Raw genomic sequence first — 22,929 nt, forward strand, 5'->3', positions numbered from 1 at the left:
TTTATTTCCGCTTTGTTTTTTTTTCTAGAAGATTCTGAGATTTTTTTTTTAAATTCACACCAAATCTATTAGCCAGCCCATCAAACGCATTCTTGTTGTTACAGTGACAAAGCCTGCCTCCAATGCTTATTTTCTTTCAACAAAGTGTGTATTTCTCTTTGAGTGTACATGCATTATTATTTTCTTCTTGATGGCTAGATTTGAGTGACAGCTACTGTGGCAAATACTCGTATAGTGACATGATGACAAGGTGCAGGATGAAGAGGTACGTACTTAGGTCTCATTCCTGCATTCAGCCTGTGCCTCTGAACTGTGACTTTCACAAAAGCTTGTCCTCACCTTTAGTAGGACAGGATGGCTACAATGGCCTGCATTTGTGCAGATGGGTATTTTCCTCTTCTGAAGTGGAAGGCTGGAAAGGCTGGTGTTACCATCCTTGCATGCAAATCAGACTTCCTTAGATAGAAATTTCATCTTTTTTCCTGGGCTGTATCACTCTGGCTTCATCTCTCCCACAGAATTTCATTGGCATTTATATCTGCAGATATTCGGCCATCACTTTCCACCCAGGCTTCTTTCCTAAATCATAGATGTGTACTTAATGTCAGACTAGATTTCTGAGCTTCATAGACATTTAGGAATCCTAACTTTAAAGAAATATAGACTTTTAAGCTGTTTTAGTGCTTGTTCTGGAGATTATAAGTAGCATTTTTTATCCATAATAATATTGTTTTGACTAATTAATTTGACTGTCTTTTAGATATTCACCTTCAAAAAAATCGAACTTTGAAGGTTTTATGTTCTTCTGTGTTTTTCTACGCCTCTGTTAGTATGCTCTGCAATGAGTCCAACCTTCCTGTGCAGATTTGCATTTGATAGATTTTATTGATACATTCACTTTCTGTCTTCTTTCATGCAATTATAATTATCTACAAATGTGACCAGTTACCTAGTTTTATAAGATAGCATTTTTATATTTTTATCTCTATATACCCACTTTCCTTGAATTTAAAATAACTAACACAAATAATTTATTTAGTTCAATTGTCTAGGCTTCCTCGGGCAGTTTCTAATGGATTCAATGGATTCCCCATCCCCATGTATGGGCCATGCTCTTTTGTTGTCTAATTAATTGTTTTTGTTAAAAACTGAATGTTTAAATACATTTTTGTTTGTTTTGTGTTAGTTCATATGGGGGCACATATTTGCCACACTGATCATATGGGGTTTAGAGGACAACTTTTGGGAGTTGGTTTTCTCCCAAATATATATATATGGGAGTATATATATATATATATATATATATATATATATATATATATATATATATATTCTGAATCCAGATATATGGATTCAGAAATTAACTTAGGTTGCAAAGATCAGTAATAGGTGCCTTTACCCCTGTGCTGTTCCATCCATTCCCCAAAATCTGAATGTAGACATACTTAAATTCTTGTCCTGTGCTTCGTTGATGCTTCTTATTAGTTCTTGTCAGAATCTTTTTCTTACTAGAGTCCAATTTTTTTTGTGACATGTGGCTACTGAATCCTTTGCTTTGTAGACAACTCATAGTTTTTTTTTTTTTTTTTTTTTTTTTTTTTGGTTCAATAACACGTCTTCAGTTTTTGTTGAGTGATGTTTGTCTTTATTTGGGGTAGTCTTCACAATTCAGGTACAGCCTGCTCAGAGACAGCCTCAAAGGAAGGGGGGACTGAGAGGTCATGGTCTCCAAGTTTATCCTGGGTGTGCACATAACCCTGAACATGGGCAGAGTTGTGTATAAGAATATGACATTCTCATTGTCTGTAGTTTTGTGGCAGCATCCCAGTGTCCTTAAGCCATCTCATATACCCTGCTCTTTAAAACTTCCTGTTACACTCTTCTTCCCTGCCATTGCAGGCAACTAAGAATGGCAAGCACTGACTACTAATGTGTTGGAAGAATTTTTGTTTGTTTGTTTTTTGTTTTGTTTTTTCCCATAGAATTAGTAAAAGAGAGATCTCTCTAGACATATTAAATACTTGCAGTTTCTGGACTTGGGATTGAAGAAACATCAACCATATCCTCCCATAGTGTTGTTATCCAGGCTGCTGGTTCTCAAACTTGCCTTGGAGCTTTGGATAGGGACCGTGGGAAGATGGGGTACTAGCAGGCTAAAACACCACATTTGCCCTATTTACTGAGATTCAGTCACCTTTGTGAATTCTTCTAAGATTGCTCCAACTCAGGATAATTTTCTAGAGCTCTGAAAATTAAAATAGATTTTTTCTAAGAAACAGTTTGTTGTTTTTACATAGGAAGCAATTTCTAGATTCTTACTTCATCATTTTGATGACTTCTATCATCCTTTGTTGAAATACTTAAACAAAGACACTTTATTTCAGGTAGTGACCAAAACCTTCTGATGAGACTCCAGGAAATGATCACATGAGGTTTCATCTGTAAATTAATAAAATCCTCTGACAAAAAATACTGGCCTTTGTGCCAAGAACAGTGTAGCAGACATGGCTCTAAAAACTCGGGTTCCAGTGGGTGTCAAGGCAGGAAAGGCTTGCAGGGATTTAGCAGGAGTGGTTTTAGGGAACAGGAAAGCAAACTTTCAATACACACCAGTTCACATCCTATAATATAATGCTTCCATATGTCTCTATTTAATCACCTCACAAATGCTCAAATACATTAAAAGATAAAAAGCGAATATTTCATTTCTCTTTAGGGATAAACAAACTGCCCAAGAAACACAGTTTGTTCTTTCTGAAGGCAGCTCTCTTTGCTGAGCTAGAAAACTTGGCCATTGCTGCCAAATACAACAAAAATATATCCTGATACTTGGTAGCTGATTGTATTACCCCCATAGATTTGCAAATCACATCATATTTGGTTTATAGTGAGGATCCAAATTCCTAGATTACTTTCTAGAAAGATTTATTCCTCCTTTGTGGTTTGATAAAGTGTGAATAACTAACATCTCCTGGTTAGTCATGAGAAATACCCTGGAAGAAAATGTTTCCCTACATCTTTATGATGAACAATGATTTTTTTCACAAACAGCAATTGTACATTGTATCTCCTATGCACTGGTTTCCCTTGAAATCTTATAAATCTTTTGCCTTTTACATGGTGGCTCTAAACTATATGCTCAGGGAACGCTGTGGATTCATCCATAAAACCTCTGCTAAAATTACAAGGCTAGATTGAAGAAATTTTTCTCCTTGAATTTTTATATCCTAGCCTATGAATTGTATTACGGTGAAGGAATTCTATTTCAGGAGATAGAGGATCTGTAAGAAATGTGAAAGCAAAGCTGAGAGATTCCATATCCCCCGCTACTCCATGCTCTAGGCTGTCCTTCCACACTCCATGAAGGTGAGATGATGGCATGTCAGACAGTATTTTTTATGTGTGTATAACAAGTAAGTTATGGAATTAATGCATATTTGACAGATGAGATATTTGAGGTAATGGGAGGCAGAGTAACCTGCCCAAATTCATATAGTTAGTAAATGTTTCTTTATTAAATCTGCGCTAGCTTTGCCCAATAGAAATGAGATATGCAAATAATTGAAAAAGTCTAGTCCCCACACTAAATGAAGTGCTGCATAAAAATAACTTCTGAATTCAGTAACTTAAGAAAAAAATACTCATATCCTTTTCTTGAGCATATGAAAAATTAAAAAATATTAACAGTAACTAGTGAGTAAAACTGGCCTACAAAAGTGCCTGTATATAAAATTAATAATAAGAAAAGGATAAAAAATTTTATTATAAAGTAACTATATGCCTTTTGGCTGGGTGTTGAAATGCCCAAACCATTAACATTTTTCAAAATGAATTTTCCTGTTGTTTCATTGGGAGACTAATACATTTAATTCATAGAATAACTATAATCTTACATTTAGTTTGTCAACTTGACACAAAGTTGAGTCATCAGAGAGGAAGGAGCCTCAAGAGAGAAAATGCTGCCCTAAGACTGTCTGGTAAGCAAGGCAGTAGGTGCTTTCTTGATTAGTGGTTGATGTGGGAGGGCTCAGCTCACCGTGGGCAGTGCTACCCACGGGCAGATGGGTCTGGTTGGTACAAAGAGCAGACTGAGGAAGCCATGGAAAGCAAACCAGTGCTCCTCCAGGGTCTCTGCTTCTGTTCCTGCCTCCAGGTTCTGTCTGAGTCCCTACCCCAGTGATGGAGTGAGACCTGAGAGTTGCAAGCTGAAATAAACCCTTTCCTTCCCCAGGCTGCTTTTGGCCATGGCGTTTATCACAGTAATAAAAAGTCAATGACAGGTAATGATCCCTTATGTTTCAGCCTGCCAGTGAAATGTGTGTCTCTTCCAAAGCCACCACTTTATAATCAGAGGTAATTTTTCATTGGACTGAAGTAGGACTTCCTAAAACAATCTGATAAAAACATTATGCAAAAATATTTAAAATGTAAGTCTATGGTAAAGTTTATCTAGGACTTTTGTTTTGGGGGGGGTTTTGTTAAAAGAAGCAAATTGTAAGGGAGGATTTGCTTTTGCCACCTGGCTGTGAGGATGAAGTGGAGTGGAGAGCAGCTCTGCACAGAACTCTGTCCCCCATAAAGCCTGCTGCCCAGAGAAGCAGGGGCCATTTCTTCATGTTCTCTGGTTCAATTCCTATTAAGCATGTCATTCTCATTGTCACTGAATTGAAACCAAACTAAACAAGCAAACAAACAAAAGCCTCAGTTGTGACTACTATGCCAACGGTTTACCTGGTCAAAGGGAGTTTTGTGGGTTTTTTTTTTTTTTTGTTTTTGTTTTTGTTTTGTATAAACTGTGTGAGAAAATACAAATTGACATGCAAAAGCCTTTTGTAGCAATTTACTATTTTTATTTTGGGGTCAATTGTCTTATATATTTAAAAACATAATAAGATTATTTGTCTTGGTTTCTAGCCTTTGGTTAGAAATAACCACCTTAAAGACAAATGGACTTTGAAGTTCTGGGTTAAAATAATGTTTTACTACCCACTCATGTGCGTTTTTAATTCTTAGCATTGGACCAGAATTTTGTGTTGAAAACAATCATTTGAAAATGGGCAAATCCACAGCCGTTGATGTTCTGTGATATTTCATATCTCGTTCTAAGCTGTTTTATCCCTCCTTGTTCATTTTTTTCCTGTACATGTAAGACTCCTAGTGATGTCTTTCCAGCATCACCATGAAGTACCATCATGACAGCAAGTAGCTTGCCCTTAAAAATTGTCAACAATGGCCTTCGGGTCCTTCACTCTTGACAGAACATTATATAGTATGCTATTTTATTTATATCAATGATATTTCAAGCATTTAGAGTCTTTTTATAACACCCTCCATGGTAATATACAGCTGTAAAAACAGTTCAAATTCTGCCTTACGTCTTGCTTCTTTTAGCAAGAGTTGTTGGAACACAAGCTGCTTTTCATATCATCCTTGACTCCACAAACCAATATGCACAGTGTCAGGATCAGCACTCACATCAGCGATACAAGGGTTATAGTTGAAGGACCTACAGTCTCAAGTCATTATCAAAGTCCATAAGTTCCATTTGTTTACTTTCGGTGTATGATCTATGGGTTTAGATAAATGCACAATGACACATATTCACTGAGATAATGTCATATGACATAGTTTCGCTGCCTTGAAAGTCTTCTTCGTACCTATTATTCTTCTACGCTCACACTACACCCACAACCTTTACTGATTCTGTAGTCTTACCTTTTCTAAATGTCGCATGGTTGGAATTATGCAGTAACACAGCCTTTTCAGATTTTCTTTGTTCATTCCCTAAATATATTTAAGAGTTTTCACAGATTAATGAATCATTTCCTTTTAATGGATCCTGATAGTTCTTTATCTGTATGTGCATTTTCCACTCCCCCAAACACTCTGGATTTCTCCAAGTTTTAACAATTACAAGAAATAACTGCTATAGATATTAATGAATAAGTTGTAAGCCCCAAGTTTAAAGTGTATCAATTTATTCTAATTGTACATGCAACATGTCTTCCAGAAAATTAGAAAAAGGGAAGTAATAAAAACATGCTGTAATTTTTATACTAGAGCTATTTAACATTATTTATATGTTTATATTTATATTATTTTATATATATTTATATATATATATTTATATATTTATATTTATATTATTTTATAGGTGCAATTAATATCCACACTCTGGTAGTCACATGAATTAACATAACAGACCTGTGTCAATAAATATTCTTCAAAAGCAATATTTTTTCTGTATTTTGTATATGCATATTCCATGTTTACTAAATTTATCTTGATGGTGGCAATTGATGCAATTTCTACTATAGTGAATAATCTTTGAAGCAAATACTTTATTTTTACTTCTAATTATTGCAGTTTCATGGACTTGAAATTGTTGGCTCAAAAATAAAAATATTTTAAAGACTTTTGTTTGTTTTAAGACAGGGTCTTAATATGTAGTTCATGCTGGTTTTGAACTTATGGTCTCCCTGTCTCAGCCTTCTGAGTACTAAGAAGCCTGTGTGTGTGTGTGTGTGTGTGTGTGTTTGTGTGTGTGTGTTTGCGTGTGTGTGTGTGTTGTAATGCTGAAGGTCAAAACTAGTTCCTTGGATCTCCTAGGTTACTACTCTACCATTAGCCATATCCCAAGACCTTAATATTTTTTTTGTATGTTTTTTGAGACAGGATTTCTCTGTGTAGCTTTGGAGCCTGTCCTGGCATTCACTCAGTAGACCAGGCTGGCCTTGAACTCACAGAGATCTGCCTGCCTCTGTCTCCCAAGTGCTTGGATTAATGGCATGTACCATGGCCCAGCTATACACATTTTCCATACATATTTCTGTATTTTCATATATAATATATATTTTGATATATAATGCTACACATTTCATAGCATTTTTCTCAGTCTGCATTACTATTAGAGACATGAGAGGGACCAACCTAGTTGCATTTCAAAGGCCGAAGTCGAACTGTTCATCTTCCTCTTATGTTTTTAAATTAACAGCTTTATTAGAACATGACTTAGTACAAACAAAACCTACTTGCTTAAAGGATGTGATCCAATGTTGGCATTCTTGTCCCATAAAATAAAATAATCTCTAAAAAAGAACCCACTAACTGAACTTACAATTTAACTAGAATCAACAGTAGTGAGGTCTGAGATGGACAGCAGAGGCTACAACTGCTCTCAGACCATTGCAGGCAGATGTGGACCGCCAGTTGTTTAGCTCCTTACATGTGACTTTCGGGTGCCTGTCCTGTATCTTATTTGGTATTATTTTAGAGTGGTAAATGCTTATGCCCAGGATCCATGAATTGGAAAACTTCCAGCATTGAGATGATAATTAAGGGCAGATAATAATTCACAGAAAGACTAGTAGAAAAAGTTGAGAATTTTCTTAATTAAGCAAGTTTTCTAGATGACAAGTTGCAAAACAGTGTGTGAAACAGTAACAGAGATATAAACACATATTTATAAATACAAGCATACCATTATGAGCCCGTTTATAACTGTTGAGTTATATTAGGATCACACATTGAATAGTTACCAAACTTGATATATATGTATATGTGACCTGAACAGAGGAATATAAACATCTAGAGGAAGGATGGTGGGAAATAGAGAGGGTGATAAGGTGAACAAAGGCAGAGTAGGAGGTTAGGGAATAAATACACTCAACATACAATAAGTAGCCATACAAAAAAAGTATAAAAACATCTTCGAAGGACCACAAAATATATGGGAAAATGTATTAAAAACAAAATCATATACTGAATATTTAAATTAGAAATTTGAACATTGTAAATACATTGATTATGACTTAGTTTATGTTTGGCTCAATGATAAATGTAACTTATATTTTAGAATAGTAATTATGGAAATATTGGTCCTTGAGGATATAACTATAAAGTTCATTTTGGAGAATTAAAAAAGCAATAATACTTAAATATTTTTCAAGTTGGAATGCTGAGGAAGTATTTTTTCTACCAATATTCATACCTAATATAAAGTTATAAACTATATTATATGTTATAGAAGCAGAGTATTAGTTTGGAATGGAGAATTAAGATGTTTGTTATGCTGAGTCTTCTAATATACAAACACACAAACAGAACGTCTCTCCATTAATAGTTACATACAATTTCAGAAAAAGCATATCAAATTGGATCATCAACCTTATAATACATAACAAAAAAATAGAAATAAAGGAAAAAGTTAACATTTAGCTAAGACTAATCATATTTGAAGCAGCTTCCAGATTACAAATTGTAAGGCTGGTTAAAACTAAAATATAAAACAAAAAAATCGTTAACAGCTTACCTTGATGGGGCACGTTTGTAATGTCGGATATAATCCTGGTATCTGAGGCAGGGGGATCACCAAAGTCAAGATCTTCCTGGGTTTCATAGTGAATTCAAGGCTGGACTGAACATCTTATCTAGACAACCCCTCCCCTCAAAAAAAAAAAAAACTAAGTAAGGAAAAATAGGGCTGAGGGCTGAGGGTGTAAATTAGTGAGGAATACTTGTTTTGCATATGTGATGCTCTAGGTTCAATTATCTATATCAACAAAAAGACAAATTTAGTGGGAAGTTAACTGAGAAATGAACAATGGCCAGAAAAAATTCAAAGACCTCCTACCCATATGGAATATAGTTCATATTCACTGTTATAAATTGACACAATAGTGAAAACTTCCACATGTATAATTTAGTTATATTTTTTTCTGAAGTTTCAAAAAAATGGCCACTTGCCAATCTAACTGAAGGGTAAATCATATTCTGTCTGAAATTAAATTCAGCAATAGATTGCCTAGCCCTTCTGAAAAGAGGTGATATTCTTCAGGTTCTACCTGTCAAGAAATGAGCAAGTACTTTGCATACATGAAGAGATTGTGGTTTGGGACTGCACTGTACTTGCCTATACTTTGGTCTAGCTTTCTTAGAATGGCAGTCTACACAAAAATGGAGCCTTCTAATGTTTAAACCACCAATCCTATGCTGTACATATCAGAGTAAATTCTAAACCAATAATCATTTCAGAATTTTTAGTAGGACAAGATAATGTAATCAACTTAAAAACCCAGATGCAAAAATTGTAAATAATGAAAAATGTTACACTATGTTATTTGGCCATTAAAAGTTTTATTTATGAAAAATTCTTAAAATAATAGTTTGATACTAAAGAGAGAAAGCCTATACAAATAAAGTACATAGTAGTGTTTCAATGTTTTTGAAAAGCTTTTCTACCTGTACATACATAAAGATTTAAAAGTGTATGTCAAAAATTAAAAGAGGCTCTTTCATTCCAGTGAAAATATGAGTGATTTTAATTGTGAATATATTTGCATAGATGAACCCTAAACACAGGCAGAGTCTCTCCATACATTAAAAAAAAAAAAATAAGTTTGAGTGAATCTGTGGCTCAATTCTTCAACTTATAAGTTTTCTCATCCACTGAGTTGTAAAACATTAATGTCCTAAGAGTTTACTATACACCTTGACACACAATATACAAAAGGTATACAATGATTATCTGCTCCATGATTCATTTTAAAAATGTATAGGAATGTTTTATTAAATTTGTCTCAGCCTAAAAAGACCTTTAAAATTTATAACTTCAACTGCATTCCTTATTTTTGTTTTGCTTTAGTCTTTGCTTTGCTTTGCTTTAGTTTAGCAACTAGTCTTTTATTTTTTTGTCTCAGTGTTAGTTTTGATATTCTCAGTCACCTTTGTTTGTAAGTGAAATTTTAATTGGGAAGTTGAAGAGGACTATTACATTGTCAATAACCTTACTAGTTATAAGGCAGAGGTAGAAAGCATAGAGAAAGCTCGGTTTGTTTACTTTCCTTGTGTAAAGCTTGACAATGTCAAATTTAGGTGGGATTTTCAAATTCCCATTGTCTGGAACTGAAGAGCTATGCTTGGAGAAAAAGCTTTCTATTTTAGGCTGGTGAATTTGGGCTGGGGAAAGTCATTCTCTTTTCTTTATCTTGCAAATCAAACAATTTACATCATAATCTGCAGTGTCCATTTAAAACTTATACTTATCTCGGAAAATTATACCTCTCCTAATGTGAATTTAATGTAAATGGATTTTAATTGTTTTTGTGTAACTATGGGTAACAGATTAAAAAAACAAAACAAAACAAAACAAAAAAAAACACTGACTACAGGGCAAAAATCAGCAACATGTCAAACAAAGCACCGTGTTCTCCAGAAACACTGTGGCATATGTTGACAGTCACCAAAGAATTGCTGCTGTTTCCACCCTTCACACCAGAATGATTTTTTCAATATTTACCTGCCATGTGTAGAGAGGGAAACATATGGGGCTTTACATAATCATAAGCACAAACAGGTGGCTACTTAGGTACATTTAATTTGCTGGCAACATCAATACGGAACAACACAATCAGCTCCGCATGGCTCCCCAAATTTCACCACGAATATTCCATTAGCAAATTAAGATCATTAAAACAGAGGGAGGGGTAGTTCCCCATTCTATAGCTTCAACTACCTTTCAGTCCTGAATAAAATGTGCTTTCAAAAACACCTTGGCGTTTTGTGCTTCTTTTGTTCAGGGCCACTTGGGTAACTGTGTATAATGCCTACTTTGTGAATACTGCTAACAGCACAACGTGTGCATTTAAATGTCTTACATCTTTCCCTTCACTCTCACCAACCCTGCTCTTTATGGACATGAAATTATGGTGCTGAAATTTTCAGCCTTTTGTCAAAGCGCAGGTTCTGATTCCTGAAAGCAACCTGGAAATACTTCTCCAGAGGTGAGCCACCTAAACATGTCGCCTGAGGCGTATTTCCATTTACAAACACTGGTGAAATCTGTAGAATATATCATCACTGGGAAAATTTGTTCTATGTATACTAGGGACTAAGCAGTAGATTCTGTTTTCATCTATTGGAACCAGCCTGGAATATATAGTGTGTTTTAGTTGGTATTGAACTTGTAGTGATATTATACCATCTGACCTTATAATCTTCCTACAATAGCTTTGAACCCGAGTTAGAGGAAACAAGAGAGATAATAACCAGTTTCTTTATGTATTATCTAAACATGCTTTCTATTTTAGTTTAAGTACCATAATGACTTTCTAAGATAGGTGGTATCATTTCCCCTACTTTTTAGAAGACATTGTATCTCCATGCTGTTGCTAGTATTCTTTAACCTCATTATCTCTTTTGCTTCAATGCTGCATGAACCAAAGAGATAAACATGATTTGAAAGGTTTGTGATGTATTTTTCACTTTTGGCTAAAAAGAAAAAAGCTTTCTATAGCTACTTTAGACCCATCTCAGTGCAATTATTGATATAATGATGCGTGAGTATTGGAAGTCTACAGCCTGCCTTAATCTGCAGCTTGGTCACTATCTTGATGTATTCTCTTCCCGCTCAACTACTGAACTGAACTTCCATGCAGCATTTCCGGGTCACAAATTTGGACTTGTTTCTCACTCCTTCCTGGGGTCATTTTGAGACTTTTGGCCATTGATCTTAGTCAAGAGGAAGAGAAGCAACCAGGAAGATTTCCATGTAAACTGTAGGACTCTGTCATTGGCTCACAGTGTTCTATAATTATCCTGTATTCAACTAGGAAATCTAGAGAAGTTTCTCATGGACTTATTCCTGTCTACTCTGGCATTTCCTCAAGGACTTTAAGCTTTCTGTTTTGTAGGACATTCCATATATGTAGTTGCATCCTGAGGTTGAATATAGGTACATATGCTACTAAAACACCGGGTTTGGGGAGTCTTTATAGAAGTTTTCATAGGGATACACAGATCTACTGCAAAAATGTCTTGGGATGCAACATAATGATAGAAAAGGAACAAGAAACATGTGAAGAGAAATATTTTATAGACAAATACTCGATAACAAGGATATTTAGGAATTTGATCGTAAATCAAACCATCTTTAGAGATTACCCAAGGAAGCTCCTGCTTTACTGATGGTAAGACAAGATTCATAGAAAGCTACAACTGGAAAGTCTACTGCCAAACCAGTTCCTCCACAAGTTTCATTCCTTTAAAACATTTTAAAGTACATTTCATATGTGCTTTTAGATAAAGTTTTCTGCTTCTGTTTGTATATATTAGATTTTACTTGTATCTCACAGGTAAAAGTTTCCTTATAATAACAGTGGATATACATTTACTTATATCAATTAACTTTGAAGTATTTAGGAAGGTTCAGCCTATATTCTTGTTTCATTAGGATGAAGTTATTATTATTATTATTTTATTATTATTATTTTAGCTCATCATGTGACTGAGGGAAAACTTAGGTGGGAGTAGAAATACCAACTGTGTCCTGCTTGGCTTTGTTCCTATGAGTTTGTACATGGTTTCTTATAGGGCATATGCAAAGGTATTTGCCTATTTCATGAGGATCACTATGTTTGAAACCTATAATCATATATTTTAAAAACTTGGTTCAATATGGCTAGTGACTTACAGCACACTGAATGTAGATGAACTTGATTGGGCAATGCTGTCACTTAACCTGATTGGTTGCGTCCCTAGTTCTCCCTTTATACATCACTACAGTAGGGCTGAGTACCACCTGATACCAGGGTTAAGTGCAAGGCAGTGTCCAAAAGATAAGAAAATTTCATTTTCTTGTCTTGTTGGATTTTGAAAGTTCTACTGTCTTTCTATACCCAAAAGGCAAGATAGATATCCACCTGGACACTTGTCAACTTATGAAACATTAGACAGCTGCTGCTTTGTAATAATGATGCAAAATTGAAATGCATAACTGTGATTAAGCCTTTGTACTTTTGAAAGCCAAAAATCTACTATATTTCTGAGTTTATTATCAGAGAAAATTTATTCAAAAGTTCACATCTTTATTTGTGAAATGTTCATGTTTTATTAATGTGAACTATTTTATGTTGCTATTTTGAAAATGAAATTGTATCATGCATGCAAATTGTTGCCCATGGTGATCTGCTAATAAGTTAAAAACTCTAATATTGCTGATATGAGAAGATTATAAGGGAAAGTGCCTACATTTTATTTCAAAATTATTTGCTAGAGATGGAGGAAATAGATTTGGTTGGAACTAGGAAACAAGCTTGAAGGTTAGACTAGAGCAAAAAGACTCAGTAATCTTCTAAATGATTTTCTATAGTGGATTCAAAGTCATTCACTGATATATTTTGAGGAAACATAACTTTCAAATATATTCTCTATTTCTGTGAAAATTAATTACAAAGAAGAGAAAAAGTTTTTAAAAAAAATACTGTATGATAAGAATAAAACCATACACGGAGAACTAACAATGAGTGAGCCCCTCTCCTTGGGTTTGGGGGAAGCTGGCTGGTCTGAGCAAAGGGAAGTCCACTTGGGAGAGCAGCAAACAGGCCTTGACTCAGAATAAACACATTGTTCTTGTGAACAGTGTCTCTGTAAGTAATATGTATAAATATGTGTAACAGGGAGAAAGATTGGCTTGGTGGCTAGAGGGAGATTTTGGATATCACGGCTCTGATTAGAGATTTTTCTTAAGAGCCACGATTACACTGTGAAAATTGTGACCTTTCCCATGTTTCCTCATAGTGATGTTTGCTTTACTGTTCCCAAAAGGTAATTGTCAAGACAAACAATGGATTTGGAAAAATTGTTCAGACTTGGATATTTCTAAAACTTTCTCACTTCTTAGTGTTTTGAAAATCACTAAATGTTGGCTAAAGGCTGACAAATGGCTCAGTGGGTAAAGGCAATGGCTGCCAAATCTGAAGATCTGACTTTTGATTCATAGGACACGCATCATAGACAGAAATAACTGACTCTTGTAAGTTTCCCTCGACCTCCCTACACATGCCATGGCATGGATAGTCCCGTACAAATATGTGCACATAAGTACAATAAAAAATTAGACGTTCTAGCTCCCTCAAAATGTAAAATAAGAGTTTGAAAGAATAAATTCACTAATTAACTAACTTGAACATTTCACTTTACCTAATTTTTCTAATTAAGTTGTTTTTCAAATCACATATCCATTCTACAATTTTTGTTTCTCCTAGTTTATGAATAACAGTGAGTGACAGAAAGATGGCTTAATAGTGAAAGGCACTTGTCATCAGACTTGGTAATCTGAGTCTCCAAGCCTCACATAGTAAAAGAGTTAAAAGAAAGCCAACCCCTGCAAGTTAGCCTCTGACTTTCACATGCTTCTCATGGCATTTGTGGCACACACATGCACACATAATAATTAAGGTAAGTAAATAAATAAATATGAAGAAAGAATAGCACACATTACTAGGAAAAAGCATGTCCATAAATAAAGCCTCTATTTGTGAAATTATTGGAATCATATCCCTAAATACTGTTATTGGTGACTATCTGTAAAATAAACCTAAAAATAAACGAACATGATATTTGATCCTAGTGTTCAGACGAGTAGGTAGGCATAAACAACAAGTTTGCTGCTTGACAAGGAGTGTGAATAGATTCTGTTCTTGTCTATTTCAAATTCTTATAATCTTTGTGGGAAAAAATGGTAGAAGTGATGAAATCTATAGCAAATCAGCCTTTATGGTGTTTAATTTTATGTTCAGCTTCTGACATTGTAAATTAAATTTATATTGTGACATCATAATCAGCAAAAGCAAACCTGTCCCATTTGATAACAATGGCTACTTCTAGGAGGGTCTCTTCAGACTGGTTGCAATAGTAGCTGAAGAGACAAGTTAACCAAATAGTTCTGCTGTATCCCACCATTTGGTGTGTTAAACTGTGTTCTATGTCACTTTCTAAGAGACATGCAAATTCAGAGATACAGCTTCTTCTTGCAACAAGATACCCAATAAGATGGAGTGGGGGGTTCTAATTCCTGATACTTTAGATCTGCTTTACCTTAGGTGAAGTCTACTCTTCAAGAGGAATGACTCTAAATAATTCTTCTGAGGCTTATGTCATCCATAAAACCAAAACAGAAATAAAATTATTTTATGAGCTTCTAGGATAGTTGTGATAAAAATTATTCTACAAAACTACTGACATTTTCTATGTATTGACAATGATCATAGAATCTTACTAGTTATTCTACAGTAACAAATGAAATCAAACACATCTAAGGGATGCTGAAAGTGGGAGAAATAGCCCTTCCCAGGGGTGAGTCCTTTAATGGGTTATCCAGTGCCAACTCGCTAGCCCTGAAATCATAAATACTATTAACACTGGTATTTACAATTACACACACACACACACACACACCAGTAACAACTAAAGAAAAGGAGGCCATGATTTTGAGTGGAAGTATAGCGGGAGATGAGCATGGAAAGGGCTAGAAGAAGAAAAGGAAGGGAAATAGAGAAATAATACAAGGAAAGAATGATACATTAAAGATATTTGGTTCTGATGGACAGCCAGTGGGAAAAAATTGCTTGCTCTGCAAGCATGAGGACCAAAGTTCAGTACCTAAGTAAAATATTAGGGCAGGCGTAGTAGCTGTCCGCCATTCTAGTACTTGGGCGGCAAGAACAAGTGATGTCTGTGGCAAGCTGGCTAGTGAGACTAAATGATCAGTGAGCTCTGGGTTCATGTCAGAGAACCTGCATCAACAAAAGAACTGGAAGGTGTTGAGGGCATCACCCTCTGTCCATTCTTGCCTTTCCCCAGATATGAGCATACATGCATATACACCCTCACATATGTGCACACACGTGAGAATGTACATTCATACTCATATGCATATTCATGCAGCACAAAGATCAGTCCAGCCAACACTCTAAGCTGACATAATTCCATGATGCCTTGTGAAGAGTGCTGATATACTGGGGTGCATTATGTTATGATTTATTAATGTGTGTTTTCCTCTATGAATTCTATAAGGAAAGAAAAATGGACATTATACATGTCAAATTTCCCTTTGGAGAATCATAGGGCTTAAAAAATAGCTCAGAACTCCTACATTAATTAGAATGATGCAATTATTTTTCATTATAGTAAAGTATAAACAACATGACATGTATTTTAAACATATGGTTCAACTACATTTAGTACTTTTATCCTCTAGTTCCAAGTGTACAACTTTTCAATCAAAATCTGACCGGGTCTATTTCCTTCTGGGAAATGTATTTCACTTTTTAATTTTGGTGTGTCTAAAGGAGAATATATTCATGGAAAAACTAATCAAATCTTCTCTTCTGAAAATTAGAAAAATGTTGAGAGATTAAATGTCTTTCTTAAAAATCACACTGGTAGTTAAGACAGCACACATCTTAGTCGGATATCCTACTTCTGAATACAGGGTATTTGGTATTTCAAGAAACTTCACTTGTTTCCATTTCTGTTCCTGTTCAGATGATTTAATAATCCTAAAAGTGTATGCTGACAATTTCATAGAAGAGTTTAAGATTCAAAGAAGCATCTTGGACTGAGGATATAGCTCAGTCAGTAAAATATGTGCAAAGCAAGCTTAGGAACCTGCATTCTACCCCCATATCGTAGATAAGAAAAAGGGGCATGGAGTCCACTATCTTGGCTTCAAGCAAACGGGCCCTGGCCCTCAGTGTAGAGCCTATTTGGTGAGCTCCAGGCTAAAAAGAGACCTTGTCTGAAAGGACAGTATATCTAAGGATGGTACAGAGGTGGCCCTTTGACATCCACACACATGCACAGCAGCATACTCATGTACACACACAAACATGAAATAAGCACCTAATATTTAAAAGTTGTACTATGCTTGCTTGCTTTATGGCTTTATCATTGTGGTTTTCTTATGAGAACTTTCATTGTAATAACTCTAATCACATGATTCTCTTCTTAGGTCTATTTAAGGTCATAGCTGACAAAACTCCATACCTTACAATGGAGGAAATCACAAGAACCATTCAGATTGGACCAAGTAGACTAGGACATCCTTGCTTTTATCACCTGAAGGATATAAAACTAGAGAATCTCACCATAAAGCACGGTGAGCCAATAAGACTCAACTCAGTTGAAGAGCTCGATGGAGAACTGCTGGTGAATTGTGGTTTGGTAAGGGATCATCAGAGTCACTCATTTACTTTGCCACTGTCACAAGAAGGAGAATTCTATGAATGTGAGGATGAACATATTTACACCCTAAAAGAAATTGTTGAATGGAAGATTCCTAAGAACAGAACACGGACTGTGAAACTTACAAATTTCTCAAATAAGTGGGACTCACCCAATCCATTCCCTGAAGGCTTTTATGGTACTGTGATTCTCAAGCCTGTTTATGAAATCCAAGGTGTGCTGAAATGTAAGTATACACTGAGAAAGGTATCCTGGGTGGGTGAGCATCATGGGGGGGTGTTTACCAACTAAAGAATGGGACCCTGTGCTGTCATTCATGAAGTATCTTAGATTCTGCATCTGTGCCTAAGAAAACTAAAGACAGATCTGTCTTAAGAAGCAAATGAAGTAGTGAGAATGCAGATATATTATAAATTACATAATGATATCCAAGCACAGGATGCTGTAACTATTGGCTGCAAGTGGACTAAAACACTAGTTCTTTTTATTACTTGTTATTAAGAGTTAATTTTTAGAATGAGCATCCAAAATCAGCTTTCTTTATTTCAAAAAAAATCAGCCTCTTATGACTGGTCACAATTTCTTTTAGCATAGATTCTCTGACTTACAGAAGATGATATGGTAAATTATTATTATTATTATTATTACTATTATCATTTTGGTTTTTGAGACAGGATTTCTCTGTGGCTCTGGGTATATTATTTTTTACACTAGTGTATTTCAATGTGCAATCTTCCCTGATTTTTTTTTTGTATTTTAAAAGTCATTATTATGCCAAATATATTAACACCTCCAAATTTCAATCTTATGGTATGTAAGTGAGGCAATTAGTGGATTATGGAATTCTGAACCTAGTTCTAGCCAAGCCTGATAGCATGCCCAATAGTCCTAGCTTCTTTAGGGGCTGAGGAAGGAAGGTGACAAGTGCCGACCTTCCTGGATAAGTTCAAAGCCATTCTGATCAATATAGTAAGACTCAGTCTCAAAATAAAAAAATAAAAAAGGCACAGAATACAGCTGAGGAAAATTTTTTAAAATAAGTGAGATCTAAAGTTCAGTAATTTTCAAAATAGGAGCTTTGTGCAAGCTGTTCTTGTTTGCCCTCATAGAGTTGTTTTGAAAAGTGAAATAAAGTAGAACTAAAGAACCTAAGATCATTAAACTATGCCAAAATCTACCTCTTTAAATGTCTCAAAATTGATTTTTCTCTGCCTTTACTGTTCTTACACACTTACAAAAAGAAATTATGTGAATCTTTTGACAGGTTTTAGAGTTGTGTGTTAAATGCTATCATACTAAAAGTTAATTAAAATTTGTCAATTCATTTTTGAACTAAAGGTATAGGAATCATTTGCATGATTTGATTTTATAAAATATTAAGACCACTGAAAATTTTAGAACTCACAGTAGTGTTCTGTTAGCTGCCTCTAAGCATGCCAAATGAGATGGATGGTTGAGTTTTTCTTACTGTTCATGAATAATAGACACCGTTTTCTTGTTTTCAAATCAGTGAATTTTCAAAAATTACCATCTTCTACCTATCACATGCTTACAGATGAGAACAAACCCAGAACACAAACATTTAGACAGAGAGGTTAGAACTTGTAAGGAATTTGGATTATGAATCAAGTGCTGATAGATGGATGAAAGGTAGTCAAAAAAAGGATAAAAGGACAAATTTAAAGACCCACTGGAAAGAGGCAACCTGTGGGAAAGTGGATAAGCAAGTGAGTGAAAATTCAGCCCAGTTGTATAAAAAAAGAGGACAGACAGAGATAAATATAAAAATACAAATGGCAGGTGTGTGTGTGTGTGTGTGTGTGTGTGTGTGTAACCATTCACAGGTCATGAAGCCTATCCAAGAAGATAAACTAAACTTGAGATTTATCCTAATCATGACAGTGATAATCTGAGAGAAGCAGAACATAGGAGCAAGGTAATTTCAGTGAGAAATCTAGCTGGATTAGAGTTCTGTTCAGTGGACATGGAATTGGGCAAGACAGGAAACTGAGATGTACTTAGTATTCATGATGTGTCATCAGCAGGGTCTAGAAGTCTATTGGATGGGGACTTGGTCAACTGGTCAACCTTATTCTCAGCCTTTGATATGCACTTATTGTATATGAACAACAGAGAGCAGGATTTGTTTAAAAAATTGTTCAGGTATATTTAAATAGAGTTTTCTGCTAACCAAGAAACAACCTTTGAACATTCTTCATGAAATGTTTTAGCCTTGTTTCTACTATATGTTAGGATTAAATTTTCATATTCTTTATGCTGGGTCACTTTTCAGGAAAACTATGATGTCACTTCTTAACATTATAGCTCAGAATTGGTAGCTCAGAGTATACGCTATATGAGACTAGCTTGCATGTATGCAGACAGCAAAATATTTCATGAAAACCAAGGATAGGAATCTGCTACAAGTGCCCCATTAAACAAACAAAGAACAACAACAAAATCACTTTTGTTTTTATAGGTATTTCCCCCCTAAATATGACAAGGAAATGATGCTTTCACACCATTGTGGTTTTCATTTGCATTACTTTTTTTTTTAATGAGTTCAGGTACTTCTTGAACTCAAGAGACACTGCACAGTTGCTTTTTCCATGCCTGGGTAACAGTCTAAACCCCTTAGGCTTGAATGGTTTTCCCCCAACAAAGTAACAGGAAAAGAACTAGTCTGACATGGCTAGAATATTTTATAGGAATCATAGAGAAAGATGAAAAATCATTGGACACTAAAGATTTATGAAATATTGATTTTCTGAGAAAAACATGGTAAGTAACTAAAAAGAGGGAATACACATATTTTATTCTTATAGCTGGTTTTTAATATGTTGCTAATGTGGCAATTTATATCCCAGACAAAGGAAAAACAGCAGAAATGAAATGACAACTGTTTCTCAACCTGTGGGTCATAACCTTTTTGGGTGTCAAACAGCTCTTTCACAGGGGTCCCCTAAGACCATCAAAAAACACAAATTTTACATTATAACTAATAACAGTAGCAAAATTATAGTTATGAAATAGCAATGAAAATAATTTTTTGGTTGGGTATTGGTCTCTACAACATGAAGAACTGTATTAAAGGGTCTTAACATTAAGAAGGTTGATAACCACTGTGTTAAATGGAAAAGCACATTCTTGGTTTTTGCTCAAAATTCCCTTCTAGGTCCAATATCTTCCTGACTATCAGACACAATCAAAGATTGGTAAAATTGGTTTTTATGTTCTCATATTAATAACTTTATCAAAAACCTGTAACTGTTGGTCTCATATAAATCATTTCAATATGTGTGTTTTACTGAGGATTTCTATTACTGTAAAGAGACATCATGGCAATGACAACTCTTATAAAGGAAACTATTTAATTGAGGTGACTTGCTTGTAGTTCAGAGGTTTAGTCTATTATCATCATGGCAGGAGGGAAGACAGCATTCTGGCAGATATGGTGCTAGAAAAGGAGCTAAGGACCCATAGGCAACAGGAAGTGGTCTGAGATCCTAGGTATGGCTTGAGCATATATGAGACCTCAAAGCCCACCCCCACAGTAACACTCTTCCTCCAACAAGGCCATTCCTACTCTAAAAAAGATACACGTCCTAATAGTGTCACTCCCAATGAACTTATGGGGGCCAATTACATTCAATATACCACAAAGATTTTCTGCTTTTAAAAAACTATGAAATTTATGTGATTGGGCAATAGAAGGTTCAGTATTTATAACTGAAAAATTGAGTTCTTTATTTAAGTTTGACTCATAAAACAGTAGAAGTTTTGAATATTGACTTCCTTAATATTATGTTTTGAGGCATGGATTAATAATTCATTCCTCCTTAACTGAAAAAGTATTCAGCATCATGCAGATTCCCTTTGTCTTTTAGAGGAGAGCTAATGGTGCCCGAAGCTTAGAGGCCCAGTCTTCACAAAGTTATATAAAGACATCTACTCATATCATTAGCAGATGGGTGAAACCACTAAGTACATAAAAAGGAGACTCAGAAAGGTAGTTTTGGATGTTGTGTTTTAGATGATAAGTGAACATAAGAAGAATTCTTTCCTTTGCACTTTCCTAAGGCCTTAGACTCCACCATGCTATTTCCTTTCTTTGTTTCATTCAACTTTTAAAATACTTTTAACTTTAATAAAAATTAAAAAACTGAGTAATACCCAAGAAAGATGTGACAAAATTATATGCCAACCTTATGCCTTTGACTATTCTCAAATTTCCCATACATTCTTCTACTTCATGGTAATGTTTTTTTAGTATTTTCTCCCATTCTTTGTGGTATTCACCTTCCAATTTCCAAATGATAGAAGTATTAGTGGTTTCCAAGTCATGGACCATTTTAGATCGTAATGTAATGGCTAACTTTTTCACATGACCAGGAGGATGTATTATTTCCCATTTCCAATCTTTCAATGCATGGTGTCACATCTCAACAGAAATATTTTTGTTACTATAATGCTCACCCAAGTAGTTTGTGATGAGTATCATTCTTTTCCTGTCATGATGGTCTTCTTGTTTTGGCATGAACTTTTCCCAAGATACCTGTGTAAAGGAGAAAAAAAGAAAAAGAAACCCAGCCAATGCAATTTCTTAGAATGAAGCTATCCGTAGATCACTATGTGGTATAATTTTCCCTTGAAGGCATTCCTTCTGAAGTCCCTCATTGTTGTACTCCAGTCTTAATCTGATGACATTGACATATTATGTAGGGGCTTCCAATACAGACAATCCTTATAATACCTTCCTCTGCCTTGCATTTGTGTGAATAGCTGATTCTCTAATCAAATAAGGAAATTGCCTCTCTACCTTTTCTTCCAGTTCTGATGAAGCCCATCCTCCACACATATCCTTATATAAGTAAAGAAACTGCACGTTTGAAAACGTTTTATCCTCTATGCTCACACATGTGACAGACAGTTTAGCCACCACAAAATTCTAGGTGGCAATGATTTCCTGAAATCTCTGCTCCTCCCTCTTCCTCCTCTGTGACTGAGAGGCTGTGGCAACCTGTGGTCTCTACTGTGGGCTGTGGTGGGCTTTTCTGTCATAGTAATGGCAATTTAGGTGTTACATTTCTGAAAAGACTTTTTTGGCAATATATTCTCAGTTGTATTTTGTATTCTGTATTTCTTTCACTCCTAATTGCATATTAAAGCCTTGATCCAAAACTAAGACTTCTCTGATTTTCCTCCTTGATTTGGTTTGCATTCATGAAAATTTCTTTAACTGAAGTTCCCCTATAATGATGAATTTTAAATTTCAGCTCTCATATTTTTAATTTCTAAGAATTATCTTTATATCATTTAAAATATGCTACCGCAATTTAGCTTTATGAATGCAGTATAGTATTTTATTCCAGAGAAATTTCACTTTCTTACATGTGATTTCTATCTTCCTTTATTTCACTTACTTTGCAGATGTCAAAACTCTTTGAAGTTTTTCTTTTCTTTTTCTTTTTCTCTGTTTTACTATTTTTATAGAATGACATCTCCCATCATCTTCTCTTTTCTGTCTGAAGTAAAAAGAAGGGTTCAACCTTACCATAGCATAATGTATAACAAAACAGTTATCAAATAAGAACCACAGTTAACAATATTTAGTCCATTAACATTTAGCAAGATTTAAAGAAAATATTTCATCATCTATCCTACCTTTGTGAGTCTGAAGTCCTATATGTAACTTATTTTTAATCCTAACTAAAGAAAACTGTAACTATAACTGTCTTCAACTCCTTCAGAGACCACAGAAGAATAATATATAAATTCTAGAAATGACAGAGACAACTCGCCGCCTGGTCAGTCACCTAAAGTTCTTCTGTAATGTTCCATCTTCAGCCCATAGGCCATAGTGTGTCTGGCAGACTCCTCCGCAAAGCAGGAAACTTTAAACTGTCC

The 22,929-nt window shown here is 35.0% G+C and overlaps 1 protein-coding gene across 1 annotated transcript in view; it reads left to right on the plus strand.

The window, feature by feature from the left end:
- Positions 1 to 22,929, plus strand: part of Themis (thymocyte selection associated) — a 163,823-nt gene that overhangs the window by 51,513 nt on the left and 89,381 nt on the right. Inside the window, exon 3 of the mRNA XM_051175311.1 lies at positions 16,790 to 17,248. Within this exon, the coding sequence (XP_051031268.1) occupies positions 16,790 to 17,248 (459 nt within the window). The remainder of the gene's footprint in view (positions 1 to 16,789; positions 17,249 to 22,929) is intronic.

This window comes from Phodopus roborovskii, unplaced genomic scaffold (genome assembly GCF_943737965.1).
Source record: "Phodopus roborovskii unplaced genomic scaffold, PHOROB, whole genome shotgun sequence".
NCBI lineage: Eukaryota > Metazoa > Chordata > Mammalia > Rodentia > Cricetidae > Phodopus > Phodopus roborovskii.